The sequence below is a fragment of the Carettochelys insculpta genome, chromosome 3 (genome assembly GCF_033958435.1).
Source record: "Carettochelys insculpta isolate YL-2023 chromosome 3, ASM3395843v1, whole genome shotgun sequence".
Lineage (NCBI taxonomy): Eukaryota > Metazoa > Chordata > Testudines > Carettochelyidae > Carettochelys > Carettochelys insculpta.
The window spans coordinates 115779130-115798345 of NC_134139.1; the positions used below are offsets into that span (position 1 = coordinate 115779130).

The 19216-nt window shown below is 39.4% G+C and overlaps 1 protein-coding gene across 9 annotated transcripts in view; it reads left to right on the forward strand.

The window, feature by feature from the left end:
- TBC1D32 (TBC1 domain family member 32) overlaps positions 1–19216 on the forward strand; it is a 197642-nt gene that overhangs the window by 59571 nt on the left and 118855 nt on the right. For all 9 annotated transcript variants that reach the window (XM_074990655.1, XM_074990659.1, XM_074990660.1 and 6 more), the window contains 2 exons: positions 1832–1940; positions 2877–2970. In XM_074990655.1, the coding sequence (XP_074846756.1) occupies positions 1832–1940; positions 2877–2970 (203 nt within the window). The remainder of the gene's footprint in view (positions 1–1831; positions 1941–2876; positions 2971–19216) is intronic.

Below are 19216 nucleotides of genomic sequence, written 5' to 3' on the forward strand. Positions count from 1 at the left end.
GACCTAACCTGGTCGGGGGCTACACAGCCTGCCCCAGCCTTCCCAGGAGTCTGACTCTGCCGCTCTCTCAGCCTCCATCCTCTGCTCCGGATGTCAATCTGTCACCTGGGAGGAAAATTTGTTTGAATAGATAGATAGAGAGCAAGTGAGAGAGAATGAAAGAGAGAGATGCAAAATTAACAAACTGAAAAAGAATCATCTTGTCTCTTTAAGGTACAGTAATCCTCAAGACTACTTCTGATAATAATAAGCACAACATTTTTTGATATAAATGTGATTTTCAAGTTGTAAGGACATTAAATACATCTTGAATTTCCCTCTTTGTAACCTCAGCCATTCTCCTTCTCTTGTGACATCTAATTGCTAATTACCAAAGTACAATTATCTTGTGTAAATAGACTACATTCTTCTTAAAGAGAGGCCTGCTGTGCAGTCCCTTGCAGAATAAAGTGGTGAAACATTACTAAAATTAGAAGTTAGTTTGTTCTTTAGCTTTCTCTGTAAGTTGCACATTAAGAACTTGTCATGCCGTTTACAAATGTCATTAGTACAGAGCAGAAAGGCTGGTACTCCAGCCTTCGTCCTCCACTGTTGTATATCACTGATTTATACCAAGTGAGGACAGGGTCTGTTACCTTTCTAAATAATTGCCACACCCTGTATTTACTGCACATTTCATATCTATGAAAACTGAAATTGTTTTTGCTTTCTAAAACAATTTTACTTTGGTCTAGATTGCGACTTTAAGCACAGCTTTAAGCAAAGGGTGGCATGCAAGCTCTGAATCACTATGCCCTCCATGCTTTTCTGTGTTTCTGCTTAAATCAGCAGCAAATTTTAAAACCCCTTCTTGGCCTCAGGTGCTCTAGCCACTTACTTGGTAGATATAGTTAAGGGTACCCCTAATTCTTCATCCAACCCACTTGCTGTCATCTTATCTGCCTTCACTGGAAGTAGGCATGCAGAGCCCAGGTTCCTTTAACCATCACAGGGATGTGAGCGTTGTTTTTGCTACCTACTAGTAGCTGAAAACCCATGATGAGTCATGGGTGTAATTCATAAAGAGAAAATAGCTTTGCTACTCTGGTTTATGGTTTTATAGTAAGTATGTCTGAGGGCTCGTGACTACGTATTGGTTGGTAGGGAAGCTTCTGCTGATTTGTGTTGATGACAAAAATGAGCTACGTGCACTGCAGCACAAGGCTATGTGCCTTTGTGGTTTTTGCATTTGCTGGCTGTGTTGGTTTGTCTCTGGAGGGCTGTATTTGGAGATTTGTGTGGGTTGCAAATAGGGAGTTATGTGTGTTTGGGATTATTATGAGTGCTGGTTTTGTTGTTGTGTTGATGCTTTACATATGGCAGTTGGGATAAATAATCCACCACCTGTGGAGTGTCACTCATACAGCCAGAGAAACTGTAGAATGCAAATTAGCTTTAAGGTGGTGCCTGATGCAATTACTGCTGATAATGCAATAATTTAGGATTTTTTGGCAGGGACTAGATACATGGCTTGCAGTCACATAGATGTAATTCCTAACATCAAAATGTCTGAGAACTTAAAACTGAGGATCTCAGTAATGACTGAACCTCATGGAATTCTGAATAAAAAGACCTCTCGACCATGCCTGTAGCTGTTGGTTCAATCTTAGTCAACATCCATTCTGGGCTTAGTATAACAATTCTGGACTTCGTTATATTGATTTTGATTTGCACAGTTATGTAGCCTTAGTTACAGTCTAGATCTTTTATTATAGTTTGTCCCTAAAATTAATAGCGTTCTCAAATATTGTTTGAAAGCAACACTTAAAGGTAATTGTTTTGTTTTTTTCAGAAATTTTATAATTGATGGTCTATCCATAGAGAGAAACCACGTTCTTGTTAGGATAAATCTTATGGGAGGACCAACGGAACGGATTTTGCCTCAAAGGGTACTAAATCAGGTTAGAAGGAACAGTGTAGCAATTGTTTTCATGCTGGTCCTAGGACTAAAGTATTTCTACTGCTAATTCACAATAAAAATGTTATTTAGTATTAAGAGACAACAGCTGCCTGAATATCAAGAGTGTTAACACTTTCCATTGCAGAAGAAGAGATCAACATCACAAAGATATTATTTCTAGTGTCAGTGGGCTATCAAATGCTCAGGTAATGTCATGTTTATATAAGGTTACCTTTTTATATATGAATCTGTTTAACTATGGAAATGAATTTTTAAATCTTTCACAGATTTCTGTTTGTAACATCTTCCTTTTATCAGATGTTTTTAACCTATGGACATAGTTTGGCAGGGGCATGTCCCCCCCCACCCAGTAGTCCTTGGGCAGGTGTGGAATTTTCTCCTCTGGCATGGTCCCATTGGGTAGACTGGAACTGCCCTCTCAAATAAATGCCTTTGGTTTTAACCTGCTTGCATTTCATCAACACTAGTAAATACCTGTAGTTCTCATCAAAATGGTCACAGTGCAGTATTTGTTAGGTAGGTTCTTTTGTTACATGCTGTGGTTCTCTACTGACTGTCACTCTCATAAGGAGAAGATGGAGATTACTGTCAGCACACAAAAGACAGTTAGATCAATCTATAACATTGGAAATAGATTTTGTCTTTTCAAAGCTATAACTTTCCTTTCAATGCAAATATAGTAAAATCAAAATTGGTAACAAGTTGCTTAAACCTTCTGGCTCAAATACTCACTGGATTTTGTATTTATTATTTTTCTTTTAATCAAAGAATATCATACAGTTAAATTATAGTGTCAATGATTTTGACAAATCTGTTGGAGATTAATTATACAAGTCACAATCTTTACATGTGTGTGAGTTGGGTAAACTGCTATTAATTTACCTCCTAATATCACTTTGTTCTCGTTTTTTTCTAGGGCACTGATCCATATCCCTGGCCAATGTTTTCTTCATACCCCTTGCCACAGTGCTATCTTTCAGACGCTCCTAGGAAAGCTGATGTTAGACAAGGTACTAAATATATTAATCTTTCAGATACCAAACAAACACATCAGTTTGTTTTCATTCTTTTCTCAGAATGAAATTTTATGAATAATCTGGGATTTAGAGTCTTGAAACCATTTGTGGCCACAAGGGTTAATTTGTTCTTAGTTATATTGCTTTATATACCAGTGATTCTGAAAAACTCTTGTTTCATAAGCCATTTCTTATGCAAACTTCAAGATTAATATTTTGACTAATTTTGGTGGATGATACGTCATCATGTCTGGCAGCTAGAGTAAAACAATATGCTTAAGCTATAAGACGGGGCGGCCAACCAGTAAGAGACTAAGAGCCAAAATAGCTGTGGATAGAATGCAAAGAGCCACATATTTATCTATCTATCTAACCACCCCCCCCACCCACCCACATAAATAGATAGATATAAATAAATAAGTAATGCATGTCTCAATGCCCTCTCCCACCAGCAGAACCAGGCACACCAACCCCCTGCACTAACCCAATTCTCCACACCACCCCCTCACAGCCCCTGAGTCTAGCTGAATCCCCCTCTACCTCCTCTAGAGCCCAGCACCCCCAAACCCCCTTTCTCCAATTCTAACCCAATGCCTGGGACTCACCAGAGTTGCTGCCATGCACTTCTCCCTCCTGGTGCTGAGGCACATGTGCAGAGAGGTGGTGGGCTGTTTGGGCACATGGCTCTGAGCAGGAGTCTCATTTCACTGATCACATGGAGCTTGAGAGCTGTGGGTTGGCCACCTCTGCTGTAGGATTTCTTGTATACTGTTTTTTTGATTTGAGTTTGTTTGCACAGTACAGTGATATGTGAAATAGACACTGTTTACAGCAGTTGATTCGTGCATTGAAAATCAGTGTAGAATGTCAGTAGTCTGTTGTAGACTCAAAGCATATACAAAATCATTTTAAGGTTTTATTTGAGCATATAGTACACTGAATTTGATAAATAATTTATAACAAATAATTTCTCAGATGGAATTTCCCTGTTCAGTTACCTATGAACACATTGCAACATTCTCAAATGTATTTATGATGGGAAATTATTTGTAATTTTTTTTCAGCAAATAGTTGTTTCTTGGTCATTCATGAATATTCAAATTGTGAATACTCAGAATTTAGACTAAGAAAGATAATTTCACAACTCAGTTGGTACAGGTTTCTTCCCTTGGTTGGATAGCTTACAATATGTAACCAACTAACACTGATAGGAATTCTAATATATAAAAGCGCAGAATATCTTTGGGTTACAATGGGAAGCGATGGCATGCATGAATTCTTCATTCTTTATTTTCTGACCTGAGGTTTTGGCTTTGGCAGAAGTTGGCTTTTTGAAACCACAGTCTTCAGTTATCACAGGAAGTCCTGTGGCACCTTATAGATTAACAGATATTTTGTAAAAACAAAGCAGTAAAGTAGCACTTTAAGGACTAACAAAATAATTTATTAGGTGAGCTTTTGGGGGACAGACCCACTTCTTCAGACCATAGCCATACTAGAACAGACTCAATGTTTAAGGCACAGAGAACCAAAAATAGCAATCAAGGTTGAGAAATCAGAAAAAAAATTATCAAGGTGAGCAAATCAGAGAGTAGAGGAGTGGGAGAGGGAAGTCAAGAATTAGATTAAGCCAAGTATGCAAAAGAGCCCTGATGATGACCCAGAAAATTCACATCCCTGTTCAAACCACATGTTAATGTGTCTAATTTGAATATAAAAGAGAGTTCAGCAGCCTCTCTTTCAAGACTGTTGTGAAAATTCCTCTTCAATAAAACTCAGACTTTAAGTCGTTAACAGAATGGCCCACTCCATCAAAATGTTAGCTGACTGGTTTGTGGATCAGGAGTGTATTTATGTCTGTTTTGTGCCCATTAACTCTTTGTCTAAGAGCGTTTGAAATCTGTCCAATATACAAAGCATCTGGGCATTGTTGGCACATTTGGGCATTGTTGGCATGTATGATGTTAGTTGAGGAACATGAGAATGTGCCAGTGATTCTGTGAATAGCCTGGTTAGGTTCAGTGATGGTATCTCCAGAACGGGTATGTGGACAAAGCTGGCAGTGGGCTTTGTTGCAAGGAAAAGTTCCAGGACTGGTGTTCCTGCGGTATAGACTGTGGCTGTTGGTGAGAATCCTCATAAGGTTTGGAGGTTGACTGTAGGAGAGAACAGGCCTGTCACCTAGGGCCTTCTGGAGTGTGGCATCCTGATTAAGGATATTTTGGAGCATAAGCTTTCGTGGGCAGAGACATGCTTCATCAGATGCATTAGTGGGGGTTCCAGAGAAGTGTTTAAAGAGGGAGTCTTAGTCAGGGGAAGGGCAGAGTTGACAAGGTCTGTTCAGTCACAGAGGATGTGGCCCATTATCTGCAGTTAATGTGGAGCAGTGAATATCAAGAGAGGAGAAATCAGGTTAGTTCAGTCAGGGAGGATGTGGCCCATTATCAGTAACTAATGTGGAGGTGTGGACGTCAAGAGTAGAGAAAGTGCTTTTGTAATTGGCCAACCACTCCCACTCTCTGTTCAATGCTTGGTTGATGGTGTTAGATTTGCAAATGAATTGCAGCTCTGCAGTTTCTCTTTGGAGTTTGTTTATGAATTTTTTTTATTGTAGGACTGCTACTTTTAAATCTGTTATTGAGTATCCAGGGAGACTGAAGAGTTATCCTACAGGTTTTTGTATGTTACCATTCCTGATGTTTGATTTGTGTCCATTTATTCTTTTATGTAGAGACTGTCCAGTTTGGCCAATGTAAATTGAAGTGGGGCATTGTTGGCACATGATGGTATATATTATACAGTAAGTCCCCAACTTACACGGGTTCGAGTTACACGGATCCATAGATACAATGATATACAAGTATGATCCTAAGTTCAACTAGCTCTCAATATAAGGTGTAACTTATCAGCATGCTCAATCATTAGTTCATCTGCGGCTCAATAGATGGCATTACTAGTACGTTGATGCACAGCTGACAGCATCGCTTTCACCATTTTGATTTGTTATCCTGTTGTAGAAGGTGCAAGTTGTGTCTCGTTACATTACTGCTCTTCATAAACAAACTATAAGGCCTCATCATGTCTGAGAAACATAAGACCGGTGAAAATGTTCAGAGTTTTAGTAAGAAGAGGTGCACTATAACTATGGAAACTGAAGTAGAAAATATTAAATTATATGAAAAAGGTGAAAAGTTTGTAGACATTGCACATGCTTATGAAATGCATGAGTTGATGATTAGAACCATTATAAGAGATAAAGATTGAATTAGGCAGCATGTAAAAAGTTCTGTGCCAGTGCAGTCTACAATTATTTCCAAGAAAAGAGGCATGTGAATAGAAGAAATGGAAAAATTATTGAGTGTTTGGATTGAAGACCAATATCAGCGACGAATGCCAATACACCTTATGCTCATACAACAGAAAACCTTGAGTCTTTTTAAAGACCTAAAAGATAAACATGGTGAGAGTGTTGCTGATTCTACATTCAGTGCAAGTCATGGATTGTTTAATAGGTTTAAGGCTTATGCTAAACTGTGTAACGCAGAAGGCTGCGTCTACACTTGCACTTCTCTTTCGAAAGAGGCATGCAAATGAGGGAAATTTCAAATGCAAATGAGGTGCACATTTACATATCTGGCACCTGATTTGCATATTATTTCAAAAGAGCTTCTTTTGAAAGAAGAAAAGTAGTATAGACATGGTTCTTTTGAAAGTAAACCCCAGCTTCGAAAGAACCCTTCTTCCTATAAAAAAAAGGGAAGAAGGGTTCTTTCGAAGATGGGGTTTACCTTCAAAAGAGCTGCATCTACACTACTTTTCTTTTGAAGGAAGAATATGGAAATGAGGTGCCAAATATGTAAATCTGTGCTTCATTTGCATTTTGATTTCCCTCATTTGCATGCCACTTTTGAAAGATGAATGCAAGTGTAGACACAGCCAAAGTGACTGGTGAGGCTGCCAGAGCAGACAGAGTAGCAGCCACAGAGTTTCCTAAGGCTCTGGCAGAAATAATCAAAAATCAAAACCTACCACAACAGATTTTATTGTCGACAAAACTGGATTATACTAGGAAAAAATGCCAGATTTTTCTTATATAACAAAAGAAGAAAAAAACTATGCCAAGATTCAAGGTGTCAAAGGACAGGCTGACACTCCTACTTGATGGAAAAGCTTCTGTGGACTGCAAAATAAAACCCGCTAGTTTACCATAGTGAAAACCCTAGGGTCCTCAAAAACAGTGCAAAGGCTTCGCTGCCTATTGTATAGAAATCCAATCTAAAGACATGGGTAACAAGTAATTTTCCAAGACTGGTTTTTCCACCATTTTGTGTCTGAGGTTGAAAAATATTGTCAGGAAGATAAGCTACCATTTAAGATCATGCTGTTGGTTGACAATGCCCCAGGTCACCCAGCAGCTCTGTGGGACTGTCATGAAAACATCAAGGTGTTACAGTGTCATGCAAAGGAATTGAGCAATGATGATTTAATGGAGCTCGAAGACCATAGAAAGGAAGACAAAGTTTCAGAGGAAGAACGTCAAGCTGAGCCACAAAAAAGATTTGTGACTAAGGAGATGGCAGAATACTTTGATATGATCGAGTAAGGACTGGCTGGTTTCGAGGCTCAGGACCCAAACACTGAAAGGTTCATGAAGGTGTCTAGAGCAGTGCATGACGCAGTTGCATGCTATGAAGTGATTTATGATGGGAAGGAAAAAGCTACAGTATAAACATCACTGTACTGTAGCCAAGTACATGTACTTAAACAAAACAGAGAGGAAAAGATCCAATACCATCAACATCTGCAGAATCTGAGCCACAAATTATTGAATAGTAAATATTAGTTTTCTTAACATTACGTTTTTATATATGTACTGTAGTGAATAAGTTTTCATTTTCTTAACATTTTGTTTTTATAAACCCTACTATTTTAGCTTTAACTATCCATTGAAATGAACATATATGTCAAAAATATATTGTATTTAAGCAGTGTTGGACTTGCACGGTTTTCAACTTACACAACGACCTTCAGAATGAATTAACAGTGTAAGTTGGGGACTTACTGTATTAGTAGATGTGCTAAGATGCGATGTGCTAGTAGATGTGAAAGAGCCCCTGATGGTGTGGTTGATGTGGTTAGGTCCTGTGATGATATCACTGGTATAGATATGTGAGCAGAGTTGGCACAGAAGTTTGTTGCAGGGATTGGTTCCAGTTTTAGAGTTACTGTGGTGTGGTCTATAGTTGCTCTTGAGAATTTGTTTAAGGTTGGCAGACTGTCTATAGGCAAGGACTGGCCTGCCTCCCAAATGTACCTCACTTCAGCCCTCTACTCACCCAATCTAGCAAATGTCGGAGTTGGTGAGGGAGTGGGAGAGCGTCTCGATTTTTATTTTTTCAAGATAGTTTTGAGCAATGCCCCAGTTTTTAAAATTCAGTTACTAATTAGCTTTGAAAACTAACTGATGTAAACCAGTTTCTACAGCTGAAACAAAATAAAGAATATATTTGCGGACTGTATGTTGGAAATGGCAAATATTTGTTTTGCAAGGCTGCTCAAATGTAGTGGTGGCTTCTGGACTGGGTCCTCTTCTCTCCTGTCCATAACCTGGTACAAAAGGATTACAATGATAGCAGATCCACTTCTTTCCTTTAATCTAAGATCAAATAGAAGAAGCCTAGTTGACCACATATTAGAACTGCCGAAATACTTTGGGGCCCAATTTGGCTTTTAAAATGCCTAGCTCCTTGGGAATCATGTAGACTTCTGAAGTCAGGAACAGTGAGCCTCTTTTCTACAGTCCCATAGTTTATATGGTCTGTTCGTGAAGCTATAACAAAAGCCAATGTTATAGCCTTAGAACTGTCACTGACAGCAACAGTGATAGCCAAGAAGATGATTATTTAAGTGGTTGAGTTAATGAGCCTCTTGAAGAACCCTAAATTTAGAGAATATTGAAAGCAAGAGAAATACAAAGCCAGAGAGGAGAGGAAAGAAAATTTCAAGTCTAAAACCAACAATAACCAAGAACAAGAAAACAAATAAACAAACATAAAAAAAGCACTAGAGAGAAAAAGGACAAGGCTAAAGTCAAAGAGGAGGAAAAGGAAGAGAAACGGAAATGAGGATCCAAAGAATGAAACCCTGGACATTAATAGAGAACAAGCTGTAGATGTGGCTGAATTCTCCTATTACCTGACTCAGAACTATTTTGTCTTCCTCTTAAAGTTAAATTTGAGGCCTTACTAGGCTTTCTGATGTATTAAAATGTGTTAAAAGTTACACAACTCAGTTACTATTAGACTCTAGCTCTTTTTCCTTTTTGCTAACCTATGTGACTATATATAAACCTCAAATAGTTCAGGAACAATTTTAGTAGTAAGAGAAAATCATGAGGGTACTATCAATAAAAGAAAAAATGTTCTTCATCCAGAGTCTGTTATTAACAGAATCATAAAAGAAGGAATATAGAGCAAACAGAAGCAATAGCAAACACTTCTAAGAAACTTATGAACTCTACCAAGACACATTTACAAAGAGTGTGTGGTATGAGTCCCCGGCAGCCCTAAAAGTGGTTAGAAATATTTTTTCTTACCAGTACAGCTTTCCAAGTGCCTCTCCCTTCTTTTTTAATATGCCTTGGATGCTGGAGGCAATGGGATACAGTGGCACAGCATGGTTAGGGCCTTTCATTTGCACAGAGTAGGAGCTATGGCTTTGGAACTATTTTCCTGATAGTCTTCAGCAGTCACTACATTAATAATGGCAAAGAGGTGGTAATAAACTAAAACGGGGACCAGTTTTTCATGTCAAAACCATCAAAAGTATTGATAATCTGAGGGGAAGTCAAAGAAACATGGATTAATAACAGCCATTGCTATTTCTTCCTGTTCAGATTCTTTGCCATTTGAAAAAAGAGGAATTATTTTTTGACTGATGGTCCCTATGACATTATACTGTGAATTTACACTCTGTGCCTAGAAATGGACAATTTGAAACCACTATCCGTTGATCCAGGTGTGCTCCCTGGCTTACTATGTGCCTCCAAGTTACTGGATATAGGGTTGGGAGGAACGATTGATAAATGAATTCCTTCTCACCACTGCATAGTCTGGGTTGGAATCCTTAGTGTCTGCATCTTTGGATTCATTCTGCAAAATAAAAATAATCCAGTTTTAATTGTTTTTATTTTTTAGCTTTAGAATAGCTTCCCAAGGGCCTTTGCTTACTGCCTGTGATCTTTCTAAGTCAGTGGTGACCACCAGCACTGCCTGTTCTGTGCTGGGGAAGCTCACATTGTGGCAAGGTGCAGTACTTTCTCATCTTGTTCCCTAGATGTGCCTGAGAAGGGTGGGAACTTTGTCTCTGCAAATACCTCATGGTTAAGGCTCCTGCACCCCAATCCCTTACCCCAAATTCCCATCTGCACCCAACCTCCATTAAAGACAATTGGACCTCTTCGATTAATATCATGGAAGTTTCAGCCCTCGACCACTTTCCAAATTTTTGGAGTGGCTCAACCCTCCATTCCACCCCCACCCCACCTGCCCTATTGCCTGCCCCTGGCCCAAGCCTATGTTTTTTCCGTACTTTTATCCCAGGCTTCTCTCAAATCCTGAAAACCACTGGCAACAAAGCCCAAGCACTGCTAACTTCAAATATTACCCAACTTTCTGGAGCTGTATGTCTGGACAGCCAGAGCCCTCTCACGCAGGGAGGGAGCTGAGTCTGTGACCACCCCATAGGGCACTTTCAAACTTCAAAATCAAGAATCCCTTTCTCCACTGGGGTCTTCTGTTTCCAGGGAGATAATATCACCTTTGAGAGAATCAACTGTGTAGAATACTTCTCCACTCTAATGGCACCAATTCTGTTGCCACCGGAACAAGAATTGGTCTTCTCGTCGTGAGATTCTGAGCCATCAAATGAAGGGGCTCTTCCATTATTCGACATATTTTCCACCACCTAAAAGACCTGCATTGGTTTGAGACCAACTCCTCATGTAACTCAGAGTTGCTGGTACCCTGTGTCATGGGCACCCCAAGAATCACCTATCAGTCCCTCCAGCTGGCCAGTTGGAGGCCTTGGGAAGAGTGCCCCGATGCAGAATCAATACAGTCTATCAGGGAGTCAGTTCTTGTCTCCCCTCCAACCAAGGGAATGCTCATCTGTCTGTAGATCTGTCAGAGGAGGAGGACCATTACTCTCCACTTCACAGTTTACTGGTTGTCTGTGCCACTTCTCTGTTCAGCCCTGTGGAGAAGAGGGAGAAGCATGGACCAGTGTCTCCTCTGGCAAGAACCTAAAAAGCAATTGGAATCTTTTCCTCAATTGAAAGAAGCAGAACAGAGCCTCCTGCTCTCCTTGAGTTGAAGAAGTATTTGGTGCATCGGGAGCTCCTGTTAGTGCTTTGTCTGAAGCTTATATTACAGGGAATGCTGCTGACCATTCTTGTCATGCATATGGAAATTCAAAGGATGGCACTGCTATGACTTGCAGAGAGCAACTTGATTCTGCTTTCTTGTTAAAATAAATACATTTTAATGAGTGGAAGATAGTGAAGGCTCTGGAGTGAGAAATAGGATACTTTTAAAAGATTAACAAATAAATAAATAAATAGAATAAGTTTAATGGGATTCCATCAGAGTAATTGAATCCCAGCTGTTAACTCCCATAAATGAGTTTATTAATCCTTTGAGGATGGGGTGCACATTAAATTAATGCTAGTTCACAGTGCTCTTCTTAAAGACAATTTTATGCCTTCTGGGAATAAAAACATCCAAAAATGGAAAATAGGTACCTTTTAAAATAAGAATTGTTGGATTCAAATGGGTTATTATTTTTTTGCGATTCATCCACTTATATGAAGTGTGTCTATCATAATCTCTGAGCTCATTCATTACTTAGCATAGCAAGCAGCAGGCACATTTTAGATGTTAAGGTTCTTGGCATCCAGTAACCTTCTCCTTCTTCTTCTTCTTGGCTGTCACTCTATAATGAGTCGGATGTCTTCAAATCACCCTCCTATTTGTGAATCCACTGACGGCTGATTAGTCCAATTCTGGAGCTGCAGATCTCATCACAAAAGAGGCAGGTATTAGTAGCTGTTGGAGGGGTGCCAGGCAGTTTGTGATACTCTTTTCTTCTTCTCTGCCTGTCCTTGTCTGCACTGTGGTCAGCCTTCTCAAATTTTGCCACCCACACACGGATTACCATTCTCCACTGCGGACAGTCTTGGGCAAGGTTCTCCCAAGTGTCGACACTGATGCTGCACTTTTTCATGTGTGCCTTCAGCATATCCTTATATTGTTTCTGCTGGCCCCCAACGCTCCTCTGTCCTTCCTCCAATTTGGAAAACAGAATCTGTTTTGGGAGGTGCTGATCAGACATCCAAACCACGTGACCTGTCCAATGAAGTTGTTGATGAATGATAATGGCTTCACTACTGGTCATATTCAGCTCTTCCAGGACACTAGTGTTCATGTGCCTATCCTCCCAAGAGATATTTAGGATTCTCCTGGGGCATTGTTGATGGTATTGTTCAAGTGCTTTCAAATGACACTTGTATATTGCCCAGGTTTCACATGCATATAGTAGCCTTCGAACAACTGCTGCATGCTATACAAGGAGCTTTGTCTTGGGATAGATGTCCTGGTTCTCGATGACTCTTTGTCTCAGGTAGGCGACAACAGAGCTTGCAGAACTCAGACATCGGTGGGAAGACAATCTCCTGAACCTTCTATTGAAGTCAATGGAGAACTGTTGGAAAATGTGGATTACTTCCCATACCTCAGAAATTTTCTTTCTACTAAAGTCAACATTGACCCAGTAACCATTGATAACAGTAATAATGCTGTAGTTAGTCATACAGTAACACTTTCCCTTCACTAATGTGCTCACAAACATTTTAAAGAGATTGGGCCTAATAATTTTTTTAATAAAAATACAAGAAACTTTGTTAAATATTTTAAAAATCTAACAGTTTGATAATATTGTAAAAGGAATGTGGGAATTTAATGCTGAAGGTGCCTAAATAAATACAATTCTGAGTTACAATGTTGCAATCCCAGGGTGACTAAGATGGATGGCTGTCAAGGGGGGCAAGTTTTTGCTACAGTAAAACCAAGTCATCTGCAAAGTCTGTTGTAGGTAATGTCAGAAGGTAGACAAATGCTTGTCAGATTTAGAGGTGTTCCCAAACATGGCTAGGTTCTTCATCAATTATAAAGTTCAAAGACCACCAAAGACAATTTAAAGTCAGTCTATCACTTTATGGACAGCCATCAAAGAATGCAGGATGTACATAATATAATCACAGTTGGGCTCAAAATTAACTGCAAGATGAGAACACTACTGGAAGCCATTTTAAAAGGGAATAACAGTGTTCAAGCCTTGTCACTCGAAACTCAGTTGTAGCTGTTGTGAATCAGTTAAAAGGTAAATACATATACGTTGTTTGAAAAATGAAAATGTTTTTATGACATATGACATGACGTGGACCTATAGCTGTTCATGGAAAGGTTATACTCAAAAATATTTCCAGAGCATGTAACCTGGTTTTTAACTTCAGAACACACCCTTTGAATAACTAGGATATGTGAAAGAGAAAAACACTTTCGCTTAATGATGAGCATTTCCTGGAAACCATACATCTTTATTCACTGGATTGAAAATGAGTCTCTTTTGATGAAGGTAGAAATGTTATTCATCTCCCCATTATGACAGAATCTTGAGCTGTCAAGATTTACCCAAAGGACATATTTATGTTCTTTGGGTAAATTGGTAGTGTTTCAGTCTTCCACGAGGCTGTTCTGTTCTGGCAGGTGCTATACATTTGTCCATGTGATTTCTGGTTTGTTGGGAAGGGACGTGTGGAAAATAAAATAAGAAAGGATTTATTTGCATGAATTATTACATCCGGGAGTTAGAGACCTAGAAGCTGGACAATAATATATTGTATGTTTCTTCTGTTAGTGGGAATTTGAAACATAATTTATGATGAAACTTTGGATGACTTAGGAAGGTCATTATTTGCTTGAGGAAATAAATTATGTAAATTGCATCTGTTTACACTGCAACAGGGTACCCTATTACTTTTCTTTTACTGTAAACATTCAATTATATTTCAGTAATATAATCTGTGGTAGAACTGCTAAGAGGTAAATGCTTAGTGCCCTTCAAAGAACGATACATATAGTCCTCTTCTTGTTCAGGGGATACATCATATGAAAAAAAAGAAGAGATTTCTTTATCTTTGGTATTAACAATATCATAGGTTATTCAAAGCAAATTAATATTAAATACTAGTAATATTAAAAATTAAAGAATAAAGATTTATGCTTTCAATTTTCATTTTTTGAGCATGAAAATTTCCAATTAATAGATGCAATTTTGTCTGATTGGCAGGAACATATTTTTGATGATAAAGATCAGGGATTCTCAAACTTTTGAATGTAGATGCTCTTCTCATGGAGAGAGCCTTTCATTGACACTTCCTTTCTATTTAGAATTGCATGGATCATCTTATTTTCCCAACTTTTTCTGTTTTTCTATTATGAGTGAATAGCATCCTCTTAATGTTTTCGGTAACATTTGCTCTGCTGTTGCACCAAAGACCACTGTGGTACTTACCCCTCACTATCTAAAGAACTTTAAGCCCCAGTGTAGTTCAGGACCTGTCCAACCCTGGAAATCCAGACTTGTAGATAGAGTTCATGCAGTTCCTAGAGCAGCAGTCCCACACTTCAGGAACCTCCTCATGCATAGTCCTTATCAGCCCCTGGTCCCGAAGTTTTCTTCTTTTTTTCTGCTTCCCAAAGTCTGGAATTCCCATTACATACCTTTTCAGACCTTGTTCTCAACCCCACTTCTCTGTTCTCCGGAACGTCTGCTTCATCTTATGGAGCAAGGAGCACTTACTGCCCCAAGGACTTGCTCTTTTTGGTTTCCAGTTTCCTACTGTGTTCATTGCCCATCCCATCCTTATCTTCATTCTTATCATCAAGCTGTCCTGTTTTTTAACTCCCTCACTCCAGTTACCAGCTACTTTTGTCTTCCTGGTGCCCTGCTCAAAATCCTGGACAAAATTTTCTTCCTCACCTTCATTTCTCCTCTATGACCTGGTCTTCCTTCCCTGCTCCGATCTTTTGTCCCCCACTTTAATAACAGCTGATAAAGATAATTAAATGGTGACCCACGTGACAATGACAGAAAACCCTTTTTTTTATAAAGTCTTTAGTTAAAAATACAGCTTTAATAGGATTTGTGTTCAATAGCTTGTGAATTATAAGTTGGACAGTTTGCCCATTAGGCTTTGTATTTTGGTTATTATCTATGAATTTCCAGGTTTTAAATTGATCACAGTGAGACTTTTCTGTTGTCCTTTGAATGCAATGGAAACTCATTCAGATTTTCACAATAAAAGCAATCAGATATAGAGGCTTGTGGCATTTGTGTTCCCTAGTTCATGCCAAGACACTTTAAACACAAAAGCTATCAGAGTAGTAGTAGAGTTGGGAGGAGAATTAGAAAGCAGTTTCTTTTATGGAGAGAGACTAATTTAACTTTAGGAGAGCTACAGTGTTCTTGTTGAGGCCAGTTTCAGAGAAATTGTACATTTACAAATGCACTGCAGGAAATTGAACAAGAATCCACTTAACCAATGGAGCACCTCATAGATGCATTATATAGTTGGAATTCCAACTCACTGATTATAGGCAGGATAATCTTACCTAGCAACTTCTGAAACTCAACTATTTTTTCACAAGATCTGTTGGAGGTAACCAGTGCAATTCAAAAGTTAAATTGAGATACATTGCTTTATTACAGAATCAATTGAAATATATATTTGCTTTGTGTTAACCTAGGATGGAAGAAATTACCTTGTCTATTTAACTACAAACTATTAAGAGAAACCTGGAGTTCAGTTGAAAGGAAAAAAGGTGGAGGTACCCCTTGAAACTCTATCTGTAAAATAAATTCCATCCATGTGCCAAAATGATTAAAACAAGATTGTGTGTGCTGCTTGGTTTCTAGGGGTTGGCTCCCCGTTGGTGGAGCCTACATATGCCAGTGATCTCTGCTTACCTTCTTAAGGTTTGGTTCCTTTGCCTTTATATTTTGGGGGAAGGGTATTCCCCAACACCATCAATTTGTATCGCCAAACTGAGAAGTCAATCACAATGAATTGTGCAGATCTGTCCTCTATTACATGAGAAGGGAAAGTTAACAATGTTGACATATAAATGATAATATCTGTCTATCCAAGTTAAAACTTCAGTGAGCTGAAATGTGGCTCATTTGCACATTCACACAGACAATTTGTATATTTGTACAAGAAAACTGCGCCAGCAAAGGCTGCTGTTGGCAGAAAACAAGCACTGTAGACATAGTTCTGCCAGCAAAAAAACCTTTTATCAACAGCCCATTATGCTTGGAATAAATCAGGGTTAAGGGACTGCTGACAATAGGGGTGTTTTGCTGGCAGAACCATGTCTACACTGCTTGTTTTCTGCCAGCAGCAGCCTCTGCCAGCAGGGCAATCGCATATGAATATGCAAATGAGTCATGTGAATATGCACTTTCAAGGCTGCTCATTTGCATCAAGCTGCTGGCACTATGGCTCCGTGTAGCCCTACCCAACAATCATAAGAGAGTGAGATTTACTTTTAAAAAAGGAACAAAAAGAACAAAAAGCAAAATCTGGTATACTGGAGAATAAGATAGTATCTTGAGAAAGGTGTTTGTCTGGCACATGAGCTGTTTCTGAGCCCTGAGAGAAACTTCTGCCTGTGCTGAAATAAGGTTGTTATATACAGGAATGCTCTTTACAGTCTGGTTATTATTTTTTGCCTCCATGATGTGGCATAGGATTGCAAAAAGTTGAATCCATGTTACATTTCAAGGCCTAGTTTCCACTTATTTCACTGGTGGCTGCCACTTGTGCATATCATCTGTGTGAGGCATGAACAAGCTAGATGCAAGCTTTTCTTGCAGGATGAGATGATGTAATTTGGGGAATAAAGTTCCAGAGATGAGTTTGGCACTGAACTCCCATCTGCAGAGCTGAATGTGACTGATGGGGTAACTGTATGGATATAAGTAAAGGCAGAGTGCTGAGAGGCATAACCTAAGTACAGTGAAGACCCAATTGTTGTAAATACTGTAGGGCTGCGTCTACACGTGCACGCTACTTCGAAGTAGCGGCAGTAACTTCGAAATAGCGCCCGTCACGTCTACACGTGTTGGGCGCTATTTCGAAGTTGAAATCGACGTTAGGCGGCGAGACGTCGAAGTCGCTAACCCCATGAGCGGATGGGAATAGCGCCCTACTTCGACGTTCAACATCGAAGTAGGGACGTGTAGACGATCCGCGTCCCGCAACATCGAAATAGCGGGGTCCTCCATGGCGGCCATCAGCTGGGGGGTTGAGAGATACTCTCTCTCCAGCCCTTGCGGGGCTCTGTGGTCACCGTGGGCAGCAGCCCTTAGCCCAGGGCTTCTGGCTGCTGCTGCTGCAGCTGGGGGTCCGTGCTGCATATACAGGGTCTGCAACTAGTTGTTGGCTCTGTGTATCTTGCACTGTTTAATGAAAGTGTGTCTGGGAGGGGCCCTTTAAGGGAGCGGCTTGCTGTTGAGTCCGCCCCGTGACCCTGTCTGCAGCTGTGCCTGGCTCCCTTATTTCGATGTGTGCTACTTTGGCGTGTAGACGTTCCCTCGCTGTGCCTATTTCGATGTTGGGCTGAGCAACGTCGAAGTTGAACATCGACGTTGCCAGCCCTGGAGGACGTGTAGACGTTATTCATCGAAATAGCCTATTTCGATGTCGCAACATCGAAATGAGCTATTTCGAAGTTGGGTGCACGTGTAGACGTAGCCTAGGTGAGACAGAGAAATAAAACAGCAATTGTGGAAAAACATTGCTGAAAAAGCCATTCAGACTGACTAATTATGTGAAGATTGCTAAGAAACATAAGATGCAGAGACCAGAAGAAACCAGCAGAGATTGTAAAATGGGTGAAATGCTAACTGTGTTGTAGTAATTGGAAATTGAGCCATTTATTTCAATGGAGTCAGGATTTCACTATGATCTTTTTTTCTTTTTTTCCTCCTGCAGCACAGATCTCAGACACTGCATAGAATCTGATCTTTACTTGTCAACTTTAATTCCATCAGAGGAATTAGCTAAAGCAAAATAACTTGTAAATTGTTATTTCTTCACTGTTCTGAAATAATATTAAACATTACCCTTTGCAACATACTAAAGCAAAGAGGAAAAAAACAATTATAATTGTTTAAAGTCTTATGTAAAGCCTTATATACAAGGCTTTACTATACAGCATATATCAGGAATCATCAATCTTTGGGAGGCGGAGTGCCAAAATTTGACCATTTGACCTCTGTATACAGTTGGTTTGCTAGTAATACTTTTTAAAGTCACTAATAGCCCTACTAACAACAGCTTCATTAACATGCAGAGCTTTACCATTTAGGTAGTGGTTGATAGCATTAGCTGGTCTTTGTTAATCCACAAGCAGTATGGCTTTGAGCAAGCTCTTGGCTGCCTGGGAGAGGAGGGGTGGGGCTGAACTCCTGCTTTGCATGCCACTCTTGGCACACAAGCTGGGGGTTGCTGACCCGTCATATATAATGTAGTATAACGTCTTCTCTACAAGACTTTACTATGATAGACTTTGCATCTGACGAAGTGGGTCTTTGCCCATGAAAGCTTATGTCCAAAAAGTTGGTAGTCTATATGGTGCAACAGGACTTCCCGTTGCTTTTGTGGTTACAGACTAATATGACTCCCCCTCTGATACTTACAACTATGACAGATATATAATCTTCCTCATATTAAATATTCAGGCTCTCACATCCAGCTGTTAAAATCAGCGTGTATTATTTGGAAAGACATTGACTGAGGATTTAATTATTTGGAAATAACAAGGGTGTTTCCTTGTTAATTAATTTGGAAGAATTATTAATGTTAATAGTTAAGCAATGTAATCAGCTTTACTGCTTTATTTTGAATTGGTTCAATAAATCCCAGTGACAGTGAAACAATTTATAATGAGTAAACTGTTAAAAGTCCTGAACCTGGCATAAGATAAATCATATGAAGTGTAATAATTTTGTGGGGGAAGAAAAGGAAATATTTTGCATAGTTCAGAGTAATAAGGTTGCAAGAGGCATTTTTTCTTGTAGAATTGCATTAATATATTATTAAGAAGTAAAAAAGAGA